Source organism: Sinohyriopsis cumingii, chromosome 8, assembly GCF_028554795.1.
Source record: "Sinohyriopsis cumingii isolate HCF-2022 chromosome 8, ASM2855479v2, whole genome shotgun sequence".
Classification (NCBI taxonomy): Eukaryota; Metazoa; Mollusca; class Bivalvia; order Unionida; family Unionidae; genus Sinohyriopsis; species Sinohyriopsis cumingii.
Window position 1 is genome coordinate 36,556,781 of NC_142968.1, and position 18,576 is coordinate 36,575,356.

Here is an 18,576-nt window from a genome sequence, read left to right on the forward strand (position 1 = left end):
TCTCATCTCGAACAAAGACGTGTTGCACCAGTGGTATAAAGACTTGCGTGAACATTCTTGTCCACCATTAACCACACAAGAGATCCATCGCATCGAAGCTCTCCTGAATCAGAGTGAGGAAACAGAACGAATAACCGTTTATTCGTCAGACATTTTCAAGCAAAAAGTCTGGATCGAATTGACCACTTATCATTACCTGTGAAGAAGAAAAAAAAACAAAAAATGGATACCTGAGAACTTTATTACCTTTTGAACCACAGTTTGTACACTGCTTCTTGGAATCCTGTCGTCTGTGCTAAAGATGAACTCCCTCATTGCACACCTCAAAACCATCAAGCTTATGTGATCAACACGGACGACAGTCATCTCCCAGGAACCCACTGGGTAGCCGTCTACTTTCCTCAAGAAGGATGTGTGGAATACTTTGATTCCTATGGACTGCCCTCTTTGGAAGACGATATCATTGACTTTATGAGAAGAAATGCATAGACCACACGATTCAATAATGTGAAATAACAAGGCACATATTCCTTGGTGTGTGGACAGTACTGTGTGTGTTTTTTCTGCATGATTGCAGCCTGGGCTATTCTTTAGAACATTTAGTGACTCATTTTGATGCTCGTCATTCTTCTAGAAACGATGTGAAAGTACATCGATGGTTTTGTGACCAGTATGCTTATCTTTTGTCTCTAACTAGAAAACGTAGTGTCCATCAATGGCCTAATGACTTCCGACAGTGGAAATCACAATTTCATTCACAACGTTGTCAGCCCTGTTTAAAGTAGAGTGTGAATTGAAAAAAAAATGTTTGGTATTTGAAAAAAATGTTTGATGTTATAGTGTTGGATTATTGTTAAAAAAATGTTAGAGTTGTTTGTTAGTATGAATAAAAAATGTTGTGTTTTGAAGAAAAAAATGCCTTTGTGGTTTATTTGGCTATAGGAATCTTGATTCATGCTCTTTGACTTCTCTCTATCCCTCCCATAACACTATTTGAACGTTCCGGCTAGAAAACCGTGTAGTAATGTTTTCCTTCACGTCCGCGCTTTGACTTTAAGAACCGGGGAAGTTTCCAGTCTGCCCATCCATTGTTAACTCATCCTCCTACGAAGATGTGCTCCAAACTAGCTAAGCTAAACGAAGCCTACGTGAATTTACATGATTTCTTTATCTTGGTTAGAAAGTGCGACTCTAAGTCCTTCGTTTCCGTCGCTTATCAAAATTTTAAAAATAGTAATGTTCTGTAAAAAAGTGAGTGAGTGTTTCTTTTAGGTTTGTGCGTTTTTGTTTTTTTTTTGTTGGCGATAATATGGATAATGTAAGTTCGGGTACAACGAAATTAAAAGAATTAGGCCCAGAACTCGGTGTGGAGGGAAGAAATATACGCAACAGTAGCGGGAGCAAGAAATGCAGACCTAGCCAGTTAGCACTCCACCCACCTCGAGAACACAAATAACATCTAGTTAACAGCCGACTATACCTAACAAACAACCTGACCCGGAAAGAGTGGTGGCAAAACAAAGGGCCAATTATGTTAGACAAACGGTATGGCAAACTCAAATGTAATTATCGGAGGCACTACGTTCTTTTCTGGGGCCCAGAGTGGCCGAGTGGTCTAAAGCGCTCTCCGTTACGGATCACTGTCATCTCACCTTTGTCTGCGTGGGTTCGAGTCTCGGATTCGGCTAATGTGGGTATGTGAGAAAACTTGCCAGTAGCTTCTCGTGGGTCGGTGGTTCTTTCCGGGTTTTTCCCGGGTTCTTCCTCCACCATTAATGCTGGCCGCCATGTATAGCCTATCGCGTGCTGAAAAATGGCGTTAAACCCTACAACAACAACAACGTTCTTTTCTCACTCCGATACTACAGGCAATCTCAGCTGAAAGAACAACCACAACAACAATAACAGCGACAGACGCCATAGCAGCGGATTTAAAACTATCTACCTCAACTAAAGAATTAGTATCAGAACCAGAAGAGGAAATTGAGGCGGTTGAGGAGGAAGAGGGGGACGCTGACCCTCGTTGAGAAGTACACCGAAATGGGACTAGATCAAGCATTGTATGACGTTAACAAATCAGGGCAGTTTATTAGAGCCATACAATACGTTGCCTACAAATCTCTAGACACCTTTAAACCAAGACCTTCTCAATGGGGATTAGGGTCAGAGTTCTTCCCCAATTCTACAGACAAACCTACACTGGATACCCCCTCAGTCAACTGGTAGAAGCCGCTGCTTACATTGCCGCCCATCATGGCTACGCATTTCCTGATATCAAGAATCATGAGACTAGGAGTGCAGGAAAGAACGTGAAAGCAAAAGAGAGACGTGTTACCTTCTAATAGAAAAAACAAACTTTTTTAGGGCTCCAAAAGATTGCTTTTTATTAAATAGGGAACCATATTTGGCTTGGTATCCCTCCTTGACTAAACTATTCTCGAAACAAACTTGACCCATTGGAACACCGCAACAAATTTAACTTTTTAAACCTAACAGTGACCAAACTGGTATATGTCTCTTAGACATAATAATTTAAATAAGATCAGTATGGCTATTTTTATGTACACTAAGTACTAATATTAGATAGATATGTTAGGAAGTAGGAAATTTAACAGACTCGTTAGATTTGAACTAATTGCACAAGTGGTTAACACATTATTGGTACTTTTTACTGTCCATTAGCAAAAACGGGACTTGATTTGAAATAAGTACGGGCTAGCGTTTTGTTGAGTACTTAACACCCATGGCTGTCTTTTTGAGCACCTTTTTCCTCCTTTACCACGCTCGGACAGAAATATGAGTGTGTGGTGAGACTATTCCCACTCATGTTTAAAGCCTTTCAGTCAGGTTGTTAAGGACTAGTTAGTCCTACACCTGAGTGGCTAAATTTAAAAGTAGTCTGTGAGTACATAAAAGCCTGGGAGATGAGGCTCTCTTTCCTTCCCTAGGAGTAATTAAAAATCACGCGGTGCGTTATTAAACCAGTGATATATGCTCCATTAGGGCGAAAATCACTTTAATTCAAGTAAGCAAGCAAGCAAGTTCGGGTACCGTCTCTAGCACTCTTGATGACACCAACTGTCTGGGTTATTTTCTTTCTTGCAAGTCCCTATGTTCCACTTCTGTTTGTGATAATAACTTGTGATACTTCACATTTTCTAAAGTGGAAATCTTTACAAGCCGTACAAAATACAAAACTTATATGACTTTGGCTTTTGACACTTGCACAGACTCTTCACTTTATAAGTATCACGAGAAAATTGTATATCCCATTTTTACCATTTTCAAAAACACGCACACACTTGCAGCTTGACCAGAAATATGTACATCTTGTTTTGTGGATAAGTCACAGACAAGTCCAAGTCCATAGGTGGTTATGAACGTTAGGAATATCCCCTCATTTTTTCAGAAATATCAAAGCTTGTATGTGCATTTTCCCTTTTCCACTCTATATTAGTGCTTAGATTTGTTCCAAAAAAAGAAAAAAGAAACGAAACAATTTTGAAGAAAAAAAACAACTGAATTTTGAATTCAGGTTTCTCTCTGTTTATAATTTTTTTTCAAGTTGATGGTGCATGATAGAGTACATTCGCCTACCTTTCCAAAGTGAGAGACATTTCTTCACATGTCACTGCCTTTGTTAAATTCGGTTTCATTGGTTAGTTATCGTTAATCTTTAATTTTTTGATACATTTCTTTTTGATAGAAGATTTAAGGCTTTCTAGTGTTGTAACGGCATTTATGTTGTTTAGTCTGTTGATGAAATTATCTATAGCAAAGTGCTTAAGATTTTTTCAGGTTTTTTATTATTTCAAGCCCTACAAAAGGAGACCAAGTTTGTTTTCAAAGAGGATTGAAACTCTAAATTACACGGACGTGAAGGAAAACATCGTTATGTTCATTCTAATCATGCTTGCCGTATCTCTTTGTGTTTTAGAGGTCATATTTCTTCTTAAGTAAATACACGCATCAATAGACAGACAGATTGGGTCATCATCCTTGAGTTTCACTGTACTTTCGGTTCTTTACTTCATACAAACCCCAAATTTATTAGTTTGAAAAAAAAAGATAACATGCCCCTCAGTACTGTAACACGTCTGTTCTGACTCTACCGATGTGAGTGTGAGTGTTTATGTTAAAATGTTTAAGTGAGATTTAAAAAAAATGGTCAGCATGAAAACGCGAACCAATACTGTGACGCTCAGTCTTTTGATGTGGTAAGAAGAAATGGTACAACACACACACACAAAGAGGGCTTGTAAGTTCACATTTCAGTCTGTCTGCACTGTAATGGTAACAACGCAAGAACATAGGGATTATTATGCCACACAGTCCTAGAACAAAACAATGCATCACCCGTTGTAAGCCATTTCATTGGCTATACTTATTTTCTTACCGCGTTCACTTCGAATTGACTTGAGCAGCTATTCACACAGTGACGAGAATGGCCATGCTTTACTGGGTCTATCCTATAGGCGATTTATATAAAAAAATATTTTAAAAAATTAAACTAATGCACGAACAATGGTTCCATGGGCGACCATTGTCCGTCTTATTGCAAAATACATCAACATTTAATTTAACCGTGCAGATCGCTAGAACAAACCTCTGATCATATACATTTTGAAAAGTGTTGTGTGACACGGATCGCCATTGTCGCTTGGTGTCTGCTTTCTTCTTCGAAAAGAGATCGTTTCGTCTTGATTATAAAAATTTAATTTGACTAAGTTTTACGCACTACTTGAACTCATACATTTCACGTTGTAGGTGTAAGCCGTCGTTCTCAGTTTTCTGGAAGTTCGTTTTTGCGTTTCTCGGATGTGATACTATTTTTTATGGACCGAACGAAATTTCTTTTGGCGTGAATCAGGACTCGTGGTTTTGTGGCATAATTGGCGAGCATTGATTAAAGCCCAGTTATGTCGTCTTCGAAATCGCTGACACGGATTTGAACTAACACTTCAGGTTTTGTGTGAGGCGATACGGTACATCATTGCCTTTTACTTCCTCAATGAAATCGTTTCATCTTATTGCAAAATTACATTTGACTAGGTTTCATACGCAGCAGGTCTCTGTATATAAGGAGAGTGTCTTAGCGTCAGAGTATTCATTTCGCTCTCAAACGATCAAAGATGGAAGAGTCAGCACAGATCGACCTGCTGGTCAAATATTTGCTAAAAGTCATACGAAAGCATAATTCACATGCGAAAGTGGCAACAAAACTTACTCTTTTGGTCGTTGATTTGATAAGAGTCATACGAAAGTGTGTAAGTGCTAATGAAGTTTGCTATATCTGCAAAGGTAAATGGGTATTTGTCTCCAGAATACCTGCTTCGTCTAAGAAAGAGAGACAAAAGTCAAGATACCTAATATCGTTGTCAGGAGAAAGGACACTGGAATTCAGAGTGCCCTACGAGAAAAGAGAAGAAACAAAAACAAGACGAAACAGAGAAGAGGGATTCAGAAGAAGAAGAAATTGAAGATGATGAAGAACTTGTGCCAGTAAAGACATGGAAATGGAAAAATTGACAATGTGAGCCGATGCGTTGGTCCTGATGTGAAATTTCATACTACCTTCTAAAAGAGAATAGACCAGAAAGAACACGTAAGTGTCTCTTGGTCTTGACATTGTATAATAAGGATGGCGTGTTTTGTTTTCTACTCACACTTTATGAAATTGTGCCCTTTCACCTATCTCTATCCCTCTGGATCATGTTTTAGTTAGAATTGAAATGGAAGGATGTTTTCCTTCACGCACGCTCTTTAGGCATGCAAGTCGGTAAACAATAGTCAGTCTATTCCTCCATTATTTTGTGTCTTGATGTTTCCTAAATCACACACTGATGCCATAAAATAACGGGTTAAATGGGTTTTGTACTGTTGGGAGTGGGGTGGGTGGGGTGTAGGTGTTTGGCAGAGTTGGTCATTGCAGGTGAGGGCTTAGGTGCTTTCAAAAAACTTTTACTTCTTCACTCTGTGTTGATAGTATATTTGGAGTTTGTATGCGTTCGCGTACGTTTGTGTGGATAGTTTATTTGGGGTTTGTATCATCTCCCTTCTGTGTTGATAGTATATTTGGGGTTTGTTTTTTCCTCTTCCCTCTGTATGTGTATGTGTGTATGTGTGTGTGTGTGTGCGTGTGTGTGTGTGTGTGTGTGTGTGTGTGCGTATGTCTGCGCGCGTACGTTGTGTGGGTGTGTGTATTGGTCTCTGTTTGTCCGTATAAAACTCACTTTATCCCTATCAGATACACTTTACCTACCTACCTGCAGTAGCGTGCATTCAGGTCAGCCACTAGCAACACTGTTGATATTTATCCCTAGTGTTCAGTACAGTGACGTCACTGACGCTGGAAATTTCGAGACTATAAATATCGACTTGGGGATTTCCACATTTTGTAGCTATACATATATACTAGAATTCATAAACAGGAACGTCACTCAAGCTGAGGCTATAAAAAGATAGTGGGAATTTCCAAAGGAAAAACCCACAAGTTGGAGCTATAAATAGATAGTGGGATTTCATAGGAATTTCAGCTGATTATAAATACATAGGTATTTATCCACGATCGTCACAGAAGTTGATATTGTAAGTAGTTACTAATTTTATCTATTTTATAGTGTGTGTGTTTATGTGTGTGTGTGTGTGTGTGTGTGTGAGTATGTCTGCGCGCGTACGTTGTGTGTTTCTGTGTGTGTGTGTGTGTGTGAGTATGTGTGTGTGTGTGTGTGTGAGTATGTCGGCGCGCGTACGTTGTGTGTGTGTTTGTGTGTTTGTGTGTGTGTGTGTGTCTGCGCGCGTACGTTGTGTGTGTCTATTGGTCTCTGTTTGTCCGTATAAAACTCACTTTATCCCTATCAGATACACTCTACCTACCTACCTACAGTAGCGCGTATTCAGGTCAGCCACTTGCAACACTGTTGATATTTATCCCTAGTGTTCAGTACAGTGACGTCACTGACGCTGGAAATTTCGAGACTATAAATATCGACTTGGGGATTTCCACATTTTGTAGCTATACATATATACTAGAATTCATAAACAGGAACGTCACTCAAGCTGAGGCTATAAAAAGATAGTGGGAATTTCCAAAGGAAAAACCCACAAGTTGGAGCTATAAATAGATAGTGGGATTTCATAGGAATTTCAGCTGATTATAAATACATAGGTATTTATCCACGATCGTCACAGAAGTTGATATTGTAAGTAGTTACTAATTTTATCTATTTTATAGTGTGTGTGTTTATGTGTGTGTGTGTGTGTGTGTGTGAGTATGTCTGCGCGCGTACGTTGTGTGTTTCTGTGTGTGTGTGTGTGTGTGTGTGTGAGTATGTGTGTGTGTGTGTGTGAGTATGTCGGCGCGCGTACGTTGTGTGTGTGTTTGTGTGTTTGTGTGTGTGTGTGTGTGTGTGTCTGCGCGCGTACGTTGTGTGTGTCTATTGGTCTCTGTTTGTCCGTATAAAACTCACTTTATCCCTATCAGATACACTCTACCTACCTACCTACAGTAGCGCGTATTCAGGTCAGCCACTTGCAACACTGTTGATATTTATCCCTAGTGTTCAGTACAGTGACGTCACTGACGCTGGAAATTTCGAGACTATAAATATCGACTTGGGGATTTCCACATTTTGTAGCTATACATATATACTAGAATTCATAAACAGGAACGTCACTCAAGCTGAGGCTATAAAAAGATAGTGGGATTTTCCAAAGGAAAAACCCACAAGTTGGAGCTATAAATAGATAGTGGGATTTCATAGGAATTTCAGCTGATTATAGATACATAGGTATTTATCCACGATCGTCACAAAATGGAACGAAAAAATTGAAAAAGAAGAAGAAAATGAGAAGAGGAAGAAAGAAGAGGAGGAGAAGAAAAAAAAGAAAGGGAAGAAGAGTGTAGGAGATAAAATAAGAACTTGGTGGAGAAAAAGAAGAAATTAGAAGAAGAAGAAGAAAACCCAAAGGCCCTTTTCAGGGCCCCCATATTTCTCGAAAAGAGATAGTCTTTGAATTGCCTACCCCTTTTTTAAAAAAATTTTTAAAAAAATCCCATGTTAAATTCCCCTTGTCCGTAGAGTGACCCACGATTTATCGCCATGTTAAATTCCCCTTGTCCGTAAAGTGGCCCACGATTTATTGCCATGTTAATTCCCCTTGTCCGTAAAGTGCCCCACGATTTTTCTCCATGTTAATTTTCCATTGTCCGTAGAGTGCCCCAAGGGTGTTTTTAATGCTAATTCCCATTGTCCGTAGGGTGCCCCCATTCACTACTTACATACAGACAGACAGACAGACAGACAGACATACATACATACATGCATACATACATATACATACATACATACATACATACATACATACATACATACGTACGTACAAACGTACATACTTACCGGTATAACGCGGTATTTGAAAATAGCGCTTAGTATTACCGGTATAACGCGCTATTTATTTCGGGTTGTACGTAAAACAATACTTTGGCAGTAATGAATGTATGGGAATCCCCCATGAATCTTGTTACGACTTTAATGATATTCATAGCATTTTTGTTTTCATTATACATGGCAAACAAGTTTTAAAAATCTCTCTTTTCTTTTCAAAACGGTTGTATATGTCACAAATTAATGTTGACATATATAATTATATTTATTGTCCTTTAATCATGTCTTTGACGCCTGTCATGAATGCTAGCACGATGGCCAAATGAATTGTGAAACATATTCGGGCAAAATCCAACTTTCAGACAAATTTCGGATTGAAGACAAACACATTTCATGTCTTACTTATTTCCTAGCATATATGAATGTGATAAGTATATGTAATCCTTTGTAAGACTGTAAACCATCCTAAGATTTTTAAGAGCGCATTTGTTTTCTGTCTGAATAATACGTAATTTCCCAAGTCCACTACATATTTTCTAGTTTGTTGAGTAAGTGTGTTTAATGTTTACTGGTTCTCTGATAAATATCATTCCCGGGTGTTGGCATCCCAGTAAACGTTTTGCTGTCAATTAATATCAATAGTTAGTTTGAAAATTGTAGGCATCATTATAAACACTCCCTATTTTTAGCAATATTATCTCTAATGTCAGCACGATGTCTTTCACATTATCAGCTGTAGTGTAACCATAATCATCCCATTGTAATTTTCAATTGCAGTTTATACAATAAGTAACATACAAATAGCAAATTCGTCTACTGTAAAGTACTGACCATTTAATTAGGGGTGGGAGGAAGGTACTGTGATTTTTTTTAGCTTAAATTTTTCTTCATCTCAAGATAATTAATATTTTGTCCTGATAATATCATGAATTTAATTAATATGTTTTTACTATAAATCAGAAACAAATATTTGTTCCAGTTATTGTCCGACGGAATTAAACAAAAAGTGTCAAGTCCATGCACCAGAGCACAGCAGCTGGTATCGTTGCTTACAATTTAACTGTCAGTCATAGATGAGTATAACATAACTATACGTATGAACGATAGATGAAATGTAAGCAATGATACGTCCCCTGTACACCAAAACATTGAATTGCTGGTCCCTAATATAAGTGCTTTACGTTGATAAATACCAAGGCACAAACATTTTTTTCTGTCCCAGTTCTTGTTGATAATGAAGCGTTTAGGTAGATAACGAAGCGTTTAGGTAGATAACGAAGCGTTTAACGACTGACCGATATTAATCTTTCGTAGCCTACTGTAATGTCCCTATGCGACTTGTAACGTTTTTGTAACATAAATAGCATGCGGTTTTCGTAATGTATTTTGCACACAGTTTGGTAGTTTCTTTGTCGTTATTATCGATGCGTTTCCTTTGTTTCTCTTACCGTCCTCCGAACGAGCCGCGATAGCTCATTTGCATGGGCGTCAGAATTGTAATCCAAAAGAGTGGGTTTGACATCTACCCAGGCCAGCCTGGGTCGGCTGCCTCGGTGTGTCATTGGGAATATCGCTTATATCCTGTTTCTTAGACATGGTATAGTCAATAAAGGGCTCAACATTGGGATGAAAGCAACCATCGGAAAACACACACAAAAAAAAAACAATAACAAAAATTACCACCTCCAACCGTTTCTTTGTTTCCATCCTATTTCATACTGTTTTGTAACCGTTTCCAAGCAGGAGCTGCAGTGAGTCAGTGGATAGAAGACAAAATGCTTGAATCCTACTACCAGTCCAACCAGGGTGTGTCCAGAGGCAAACACATTGCAGCAAGTGCCACAGAACTAAATAACCTTTTTTTGTTCTTGACGTGCCATCTAAGCATTTTGGTGCCTCGAAGACAGGGGCGTACAACCTTTTTTGGACAGGGGGCCAAAATAGATGAAATGCTTTAGGTTGCTGGACGCATGAGCAAGAACAGGTCCTTGTCATTAATTATGCATATTAATTACAATGCATATTTTCAAAGGGACTGCCCACATGGCCGCGGACCGCAGGAATGAAGGGCTGGGACGCATGCAGCCCGATGAATGGACACGCCTGCTCTAAGACAATCAAAGAGTTCTGAGTTGTCCTCTTTGTTCCGTTTGCATACCCTTCCTAATACGTTGTTTATCGTACCGTTTTGTTTTCATGCCATTTCAGACCTTCCATTTACCGTACCAAACCGATGACATCAGTTTGGTGTCTGTTTTGTTTTAAACAGATTTGACTGTGTATGTTAGAAAAGCAAATGGATTGGACACAAATTCTTTCAATTTAGAATAACCTTTTCCGTAACAAGTAGATGTAGATTATATGTACATGCACACATGCATTTAAAAAAAGGTTTGTTTCTGCTGCGTGTACGCACTAGTACGATAAATCAGACCCCCAAATTTGTGTTGATACTGATAGACGATTTGTGGGTAAATCAGACTCCAAAATCTGTGTTGACGCTGATGAACGTTTCGTGGATATGTCAGACCCCCAAATCTGTGTTGATACTAATGGACAACTTGTGGGTAATCAGACTCACAGATCGGTGCTGATAGTGATGGATGATTTGTGGGTTTGATAGTGTCTATTCATAAATAGAGGACTGTTTGCAAACAAAGCTGTCCGTTACAAATCTGTGTACATTTCAGACACCGGTATTTCTCGTGTTTCGTGAGTTACCGTTGGTTGAAGCGTTCCTGTAGCAACAAGTACATACTATTTTCACATCAGATCTTATGTTCAACGATTTGTGCATCCACGTGGATTAAGAAAACCCTATGATATATGACGATTTTGAATTTTGTGCTAAGATATGGTTGTTACCAAATACCGGTAGGTGTCTAAACAGAACTCGGATGTGTTCTGGAAAGATTTGCATGCTGCAAAAGTGCACATTTTAATGACCAGATGATGACCCACCCACAAACCATCTCAACAAAGACTGAGTTGCCTGATTTATGGTACTATGTACATACGAGTAAATGGGAAATCGTGCAGTGGTTTTAAAAGACATGAAGTGATGTTTCGCCTGCTTCTTGATAGAATTCGTTTATTTGTGATAAAATATCAGGGACCTTAATTACATTCTTAGGTCCAGCAACCTGTGTCTATCTCCTAAACACACAATGTATAAACAGTTTCTTTGGAATCTGTTATTTACCTGCAGAGAAAACTGTCATTGTCTGTTAAGTACCAAACATTACATTTTTTGGAGGGGGGTGTTGATAGCAAAGGGGCTGAGATTATTTTTATGAAGAAAAAAACTGGCTCTCAATTATCTTGACAAAATATTCATGGTCTGATTTACAGAGGAAGCAAAAATATTATATTTATTATATTAGTTGAAACAAATTCATCTCGAAAGAAATTTCCATGTTGGTCACTCACGTCACATACTAATATACATGTTCATGCTAACCGCAAAAATCATACTCATATTTCTGCTAGTATGCATAGCCATTACGTGAATTAATACAATGTATAAACATATGACATCATGACCATATACATGTGCAATGTTTCTTTCAACTCACTGTAAATGTACCTGTATTTTCTTCGCTTATGAAGATTTTGTTCTAATATATAGTTCGTTAGAGACACCAAAAAATAAAATATGTAATACATTTGCAGGTGATTGATCTTCTGAATGACCTCTACACAATGTTTGATTCCATTATAGAAAAATTTGACGTATATAAGGTGAGTAACCCAAACACTTGTATTTCACTGTTCATGTAAAGAAACTTCAGTCATTCTAACGGAGTTGCTAAAAAATGATGTAATTTTGATAGGTAAAGCATAGAAGTTCTTAGAAAATATTTTCTTTAATTCTTTCTTGTTAGATACTTCATATTCACGGAGAGTCTGCTTTACATAGCCTCTTGAAATGTAAATGAATTATAAAGATAGTGAAAAGAAGATCCTCGCGAATATGGCAAAAAGCATGAAAAACATGAGAAATGCTAAAAATCAAAATTATAATTAAGAATGTATATTGACAGTGCTGAAGAAATTCTTGCAAATTTATAAGCGTAAACAACGTGCTTTGGTATTAATTTTTGAAGAGAAGAAGAATATTATATATAAAATGACACAGAGAATTTGTTCGGATAAAACAAGATAAATGGTCAGGTCAGTCTGATTACAATCTGAATCAGATCTCTACTGTCGTATGTGAAGATCTGAAAGTGACCACTTAGGGGTCATGTTCTGGTGGCCTATGTTATTACCATAATCGCTAACTTTTTTATCATCCAGTCAGATGAAGTCATATATCTTAATGTTTTGGAGACTGAGCAGCATGGCAGAAAATCATCAATGTGTGCAGAACGATTGATTCACTTTGAAAGTTTTGAAAGCTTCATTTCCATTCGCTAATTCAAAGGTCACCAGAACATCACTGTTATAAGTCTATGCTCTTAAAATAAGTAACAGAAAAGAGGAAGAGCAACAAATAATTTATTTCTCAAGAATTCAAAGTGAATTTGAAAAAGAAAAAGAAAACTTATGGTATTGCGATTTAAATCCCAAAATAATCCAAGAATTACAGTCACAAGTCTGATAAATATTGGTTATAAATAAACTTTAATGGAAATCCAAATTACATCCGATGCTGAAAGTGTTGATGTGCCTGTGGCTGTCTGTATGGTGTCTTTGTACCAACAGTTTTTCTGATGAAAAGCAGTAATATAATTCCATGGTTGAATTCGCTATAAATCCCCGTGAATGGCTCTGTCCAAGAATATTATTTTTTATGAGCTCTCAGCATTTTAAGAAAAAATAATCACTAAATTAAATAATTACAAGAAATAAATTCCAGCCCAAATGAATTTCTGTTCCCAACAATAATAAAAACTTGATTCTGCTAGATCTTAAAGCACGAATGAATAATCTTTCCAGTAACAAGATTATATAGCCTTCCATTTGACCTCAGGTCACAATTAACATTTTCTATATATAAAAAAAATCAAAACATTACCTAATGGAAGATAACCTTCTAGAAAGTTCTTAATGTTTATAAAATAAAATAAAATGTTATATAATTAGAAAATCTGTAACTAAAATGATAATATATAACCTGGACTATGTCAGGAACACCAGGCAAAATTGTAGGGGAATTCCAATAACCTAGACCCAGACCCAGATAAATATATTCTATTAATAATTATCCTGATATTAAACCCACACTCACACACGGAATATTTTAGCTATGTATTAGTTATTTACAGAATAAAATAAAAATATCAATAATTCAGGTCAGGTAGAAAATAAACTTGATTTTGGACAAGGTTAAGTCCAATATACATCACAATAGCATATAATGAAAAATATATTTAAAAAAATCAAAACAAAAAATACATTGCAAATTAAATTTACATAACAATGACCTCTAAGCAATCGATGTCAAATCTTCACACAGGACAGTTGAGATCAGTTTTAATCAGATTGATATTCTGGTCCAAAATGGAGAAATTAAATGTGTCTTCCAATGTAAATAGCAACAATATCTTGAAACGAGTGTCTCTGAGAAATACTATAGTACTTTGCCGCAAGGCTCAGCTAGTAGAAGAGTACGGTTCTATATTTATCGTTTTCGGCTACACATTAGGGGAGATGATAAAATGTAAACTTTGCCCCTCTATAGCCACCACTATATGTCAGAAATTTTGAAAGCATATTATGAGCCCTGTATTTACTATATTTACACATTAAAAGAAATTGTCAAAAATAGTTCAAACTACAATTGTTGGTGCCATCAATTCATATGAAGGGTCAGATCATTACAAGGATGACAAAGTATCTGTTTGTACAAAGCAAATTTTAATGCCGAAAATTATGACGTTAATCAGTCACAATACAATTACAATTGAATTACATCTAGAAATAGCGAAATAATAATTCATACCATGGGTAGCTAGTGCAAGCTTGATGTTGAAAAAGCAGTAACCTGAAGGAAAAAGAAAATCATACCCGTTGACAAAATTACATCATATTACTTATATGACCCGTTCTGAAACCAGATCTCATATAATTCTCTTTTAGGAGTAATATAGGGTAATTTTGTCAGTCATATTGTTTTTGTTTTCTTCAGGTTATTGCTTTTTTCAACAACCCATTTTCATACTTGTTATTTTACAATCCTAATTTTCTCTTTGTGGTATTAATAACTTTAATGGATGTAAGGACAATATTATAAGAGATACTGAATGTGATGGCAGCGACAATGAAGAGTACGAACTGGATGGATTTGAGCCTGAGGAGATTGAGTGGGCAATTAAAAATGTGGACAGACTGAAGGATTTAAATTAAATATATTAGCGGCATTCAAGTTTGTTCAGCAGTACTTGGATTATGTCAGGTATCACTGTGGTGTAAATAAAAGATGTTCGGTTTCTGAATTAGTATGTTTATCAATCACTCTGTACCGTCACCATCTACTGGTCTCTCTCTCTCTCTCTCTGTAAATATATTTTTACGTAATTGCAGTGAGTAGTTTATACTGTGCTCATCAAAAGTTATTTTGCCAAAATAAGTCGTGTAAGGAACATGAATGGCAAATAAACCTTGGCATTTAATATTTTAAAAAAAGCTTTGTTGAAGCATAAATTAGAACAGAAAAAGTTGAACTCATTCTCATATACACAAACGATTCACTCTTACCTGAGCTCTTGTTCTTAGCAAATCTACATCTAGGAAAAAAATGTAAAGAAACAACACTCACAGCGTTTTCTTTTTTAACGTTTTCTTTAATAAAATTTAAGTTTGAGTGCATCTTCCAACATGTAATTTTCGAATGATTTGAAAGGTGTCTCACAACTTTCGACTCGAAAAAATTCTATGTGCCACAGAACATACAGTGCACAAAAATATTACTTTTAAAATAAAGTTATGTTGTTCCAACAAATACGGTGCCCCATTATATATGCGGTAAATACAGTAGGCAATAAATGACTTTTTTAATCCATGATATATTTGTTGCCATCGATTTTAGCTTGAGCACAAAGTATTCAAAATTGCCATAGGTCATGCTAAATATATGCTTTACAACATCAATATAAAAGGTAGATTTTGGTTTTTAAACCCTGTTAGGTGGAGACCATCGGTGATGCCTACATGGTTGTCTCCGGCCTTCCAGTCAGAAATGGCAATCTCCATGCTCGTGAAATAGCCCGGATGTCCCTTGCCTTGTTGAATGCCGTTCTGTCTTTCAAAATCCGACACAGACCAGACATGCAACTAAAACTTAGAATAGGAATCCATACAGGTAATATTATCTCCAAATGCAACAGTAACAACAAAAACTTATAAAGAGTAACAACATCGATAACAACTATATCAACTAAGATTGTATTATTATTATTATTAGTATTACTCCTTAATTTAAAGACCAAAGCCAAACTTTACAGTGGAGGTAATACATCTTTCCTTTAGTCTGAATTTGACTTGTGCGAGCTGATTGGCTGTTAGCAATAGGAAACCAGATCTTAAATACCAGTGATACATGCTAAATTTTGGGTATTATATGATTTCAGTGACATCATACATTTTTTAAAAGTCAATGATAATTTAGCCATAAATGACATTTTGGATTTCTACTTTTTTTTGCTTTGTTGATCTTTGCAGTTTATTTGCAGTAGATATTCAACTAGCTTATCTTACTTGTGATGTTATTGGAAATTATCAGATTTTATCAGACCCCTTGCATTATTGAAAGACTAAATTTGCAATGCTTGCACCATCTTATCTGACCACTGATTTGATATCATCATATTGGATATTATCTCCCCATTTCCATGGAAGAAGACTGCGCTGCACCACTGTTTGGATATCATCATATTGGATATTATCTCCCCACTTCCATGGAAAAAGACTGCCCTGCACCACTGGTTGGATATCATCATATTGGATATTATCTCCCCACTTCCATGGAAAAAGACTGCCCTGCACCACTGGTTGGATATCATCATATTGGATATTATCTCCCCATTTCCATGGAAAAAGACTGCCCTGCACCACTGTTTGGATATCATCATATTGGATATTATCTCCCCACTTCCATGGAAAACAACTGCCCTGCACCAATGGTTGGATATCATCATATTGGATATTATCTCCCCATTTCCATGGAACACCCTTCTCAGTGAACATGCAACACCCTTCTCAGTGAACACAACTTTCCTGCATCATTTTCCACCTCTCTCCTTCTGTCTCCAGAATATTGGCAAGTACCCAATCGGCAAATTTTAATTCCGAACTGACCACCTGTCCATTATAATTGGTTACAGAAGGAGACTAATTAGCTGATTATTCAGTACTGTCCCATCGTTGCAATGTTAACACCTCTATAATCTGGTGATTTACTAGACAAATTTTGGGTCCTATCCCTATGCCAACAAGCTTGGCAAACACGTATGTGTTTCAAAAGTCTCACACATTAGCTCCAAACACTTGGTCTCGTTACCTTCTTCGTTATGACGGCTTGCTTGGGTCTAACTAATAAGTCTTGATTGTAATTTAGCAAAGTACCATTCTTTGTAAAAATGTGTCAAAATGTGTTTTTGCAAAAGGTAAAAATTGCCTGACCACTGCATTACTTCTGTCCTAAAATCATCAGTTTCAGAGGTATGTATGTTATGAAGGTCTTAAATTCTGATGTCAAGTAAATCTTGCATATTGTCTCCAATACCATAATTCCTAAATGGATGTGATCGGTTTTGAAAAATGCCAGAGCTTGCAAAGTTTGTTTGGTCAGTTCCCATGAGATTATCCCTTAAATATTGTCTTGTCACACTTTGTTTGACATGGTTTCATAATTACGCTCTACCTACTCAGTCTTAATAGTCAAGCCTACAAACTACTAGCAACTGACCGGCTTTGAAGTTGACTTTTAAGTCATTCAGTACAAGTGTATGGAAAATATTGTTTTCATGCAAGTAAAATATGCATATTTATAAGATCATGTTTAATCTTCATTCACAAAAGTCACAATTAATTTCCTGTAAATTATGTTATTGTGATATTTGGATTTAAGAGGGTATTTTATTGGTTAACAAATTAGTTATTTATGGTTTATTGTCATGCAGAAAACATAATTCTTTTTCCCTGAAATTGCATGAATATCGAGAACTTAGACACAGTTGTATTTTAACTATCAGGTCCTGTGTGCGCAGGGGTAGTTGGGCTGAAAATGCCACGTTACTGTCTTTTTGGTGATACCGTAAACACAGCCTCTAGAATGGAATCCAATGGTTTGCGTAAGTAACAAAACACATAGCTAAAAGTCATACGTGTATTCAGTAACTAAAAACCACATCCAATCCAATCTAATAAGTGATATTCAAACTTAATAGTGTTGCAGTTCTAGTGAACATTTATTAAGGGTTATTTCCCTTTCAAGAGGACACCCATTAAGTTATATGACTAAATTTATAATAAAAGATTCAGCTTCATCTAAAATTTTCTCTTTTTGATGGCATTTTATTTACAGATATTTGTTAATACAAAAAGGAAAGAAATCAATTTCTGAAAATTAGGGTATGAACTCATTTTCTGCAAAGGTAGATAACTCTTGTTAACATTCAGATGTACCTTGTAATTGGCAAAGGGCCAATGAAAAGTTGCTGGTTTCATAGCCCTAATTAGGCAAAAAATCTAAAATTTCTTTCTTAATGTAACATCATCGTAATCTACACGTTATGACATATATCATACTTCATACAGTAGAATATATTTTCATCTGTATGTAAGTGTAGTCAGAAATTAGATCAAATTTTAGAAATGTGTATATGCATATGTGCATGAGCTTCTTGTTTAAGCAGTTGTGTGATTGCATTCTTAGCATAAGTGAATCATATTTATTACATGGAATATTATGTCTATCCCCCTATTTTTTTTTTACCATTATACATCATTAAGTTAATAATAACTAGGGGCTAAGCCAGTTTATAGACCAAGAACTTGGAAAGAAAAAATTCTTGTCTCGGAAAGAATTGTAAGTCAACTAATATGTCTGCATCAACAGTCAAATTCTCATACAGTAAACCCATTATGACTTAGCTTGAACACTTTCGGTCAATTAAACTGCTTTTCAATCTGAAAATTGAATTCGCTCTTTTTCATTTCGTATAAGTGAGTCCAGCATTTATTT

General features: G+C 36.5%; 1 protein-coding gene across 4 annotated transcripts in view; it reads left to right on the forward strand.

Moving 5' to 3' along the window:
• The window catches only part of LOC149793289 (atrial natriuretic peptide receptor 1-like), a 659,752-nt gene that overhangs the window by 633,567 nt on the left and 7,609 nt on the right, over window positions 1-18,576 (forward strand). For all 4 annotated transcript variants that reach the window (XM_089967268.1, XM_089967266.1, XM_089967267.1 and 1 more), the window contains exons 18-20: window positions 12,060-12,128; window positions 15,519-15,693; window positions 17,585-17,683. In XM_089967268.1, the coding sequence (XP_089823394.1) occupies window positions 12,060-12,128; window positions 15,519-15,693; window positions 17,585-17,683 (343 nt within the window). The remainder of the gene's footprint in view (window positions 1-12,059; window positions 12,129-15,518; window positions 15,694-17,584; window positions 17,684-18,576) is intronic.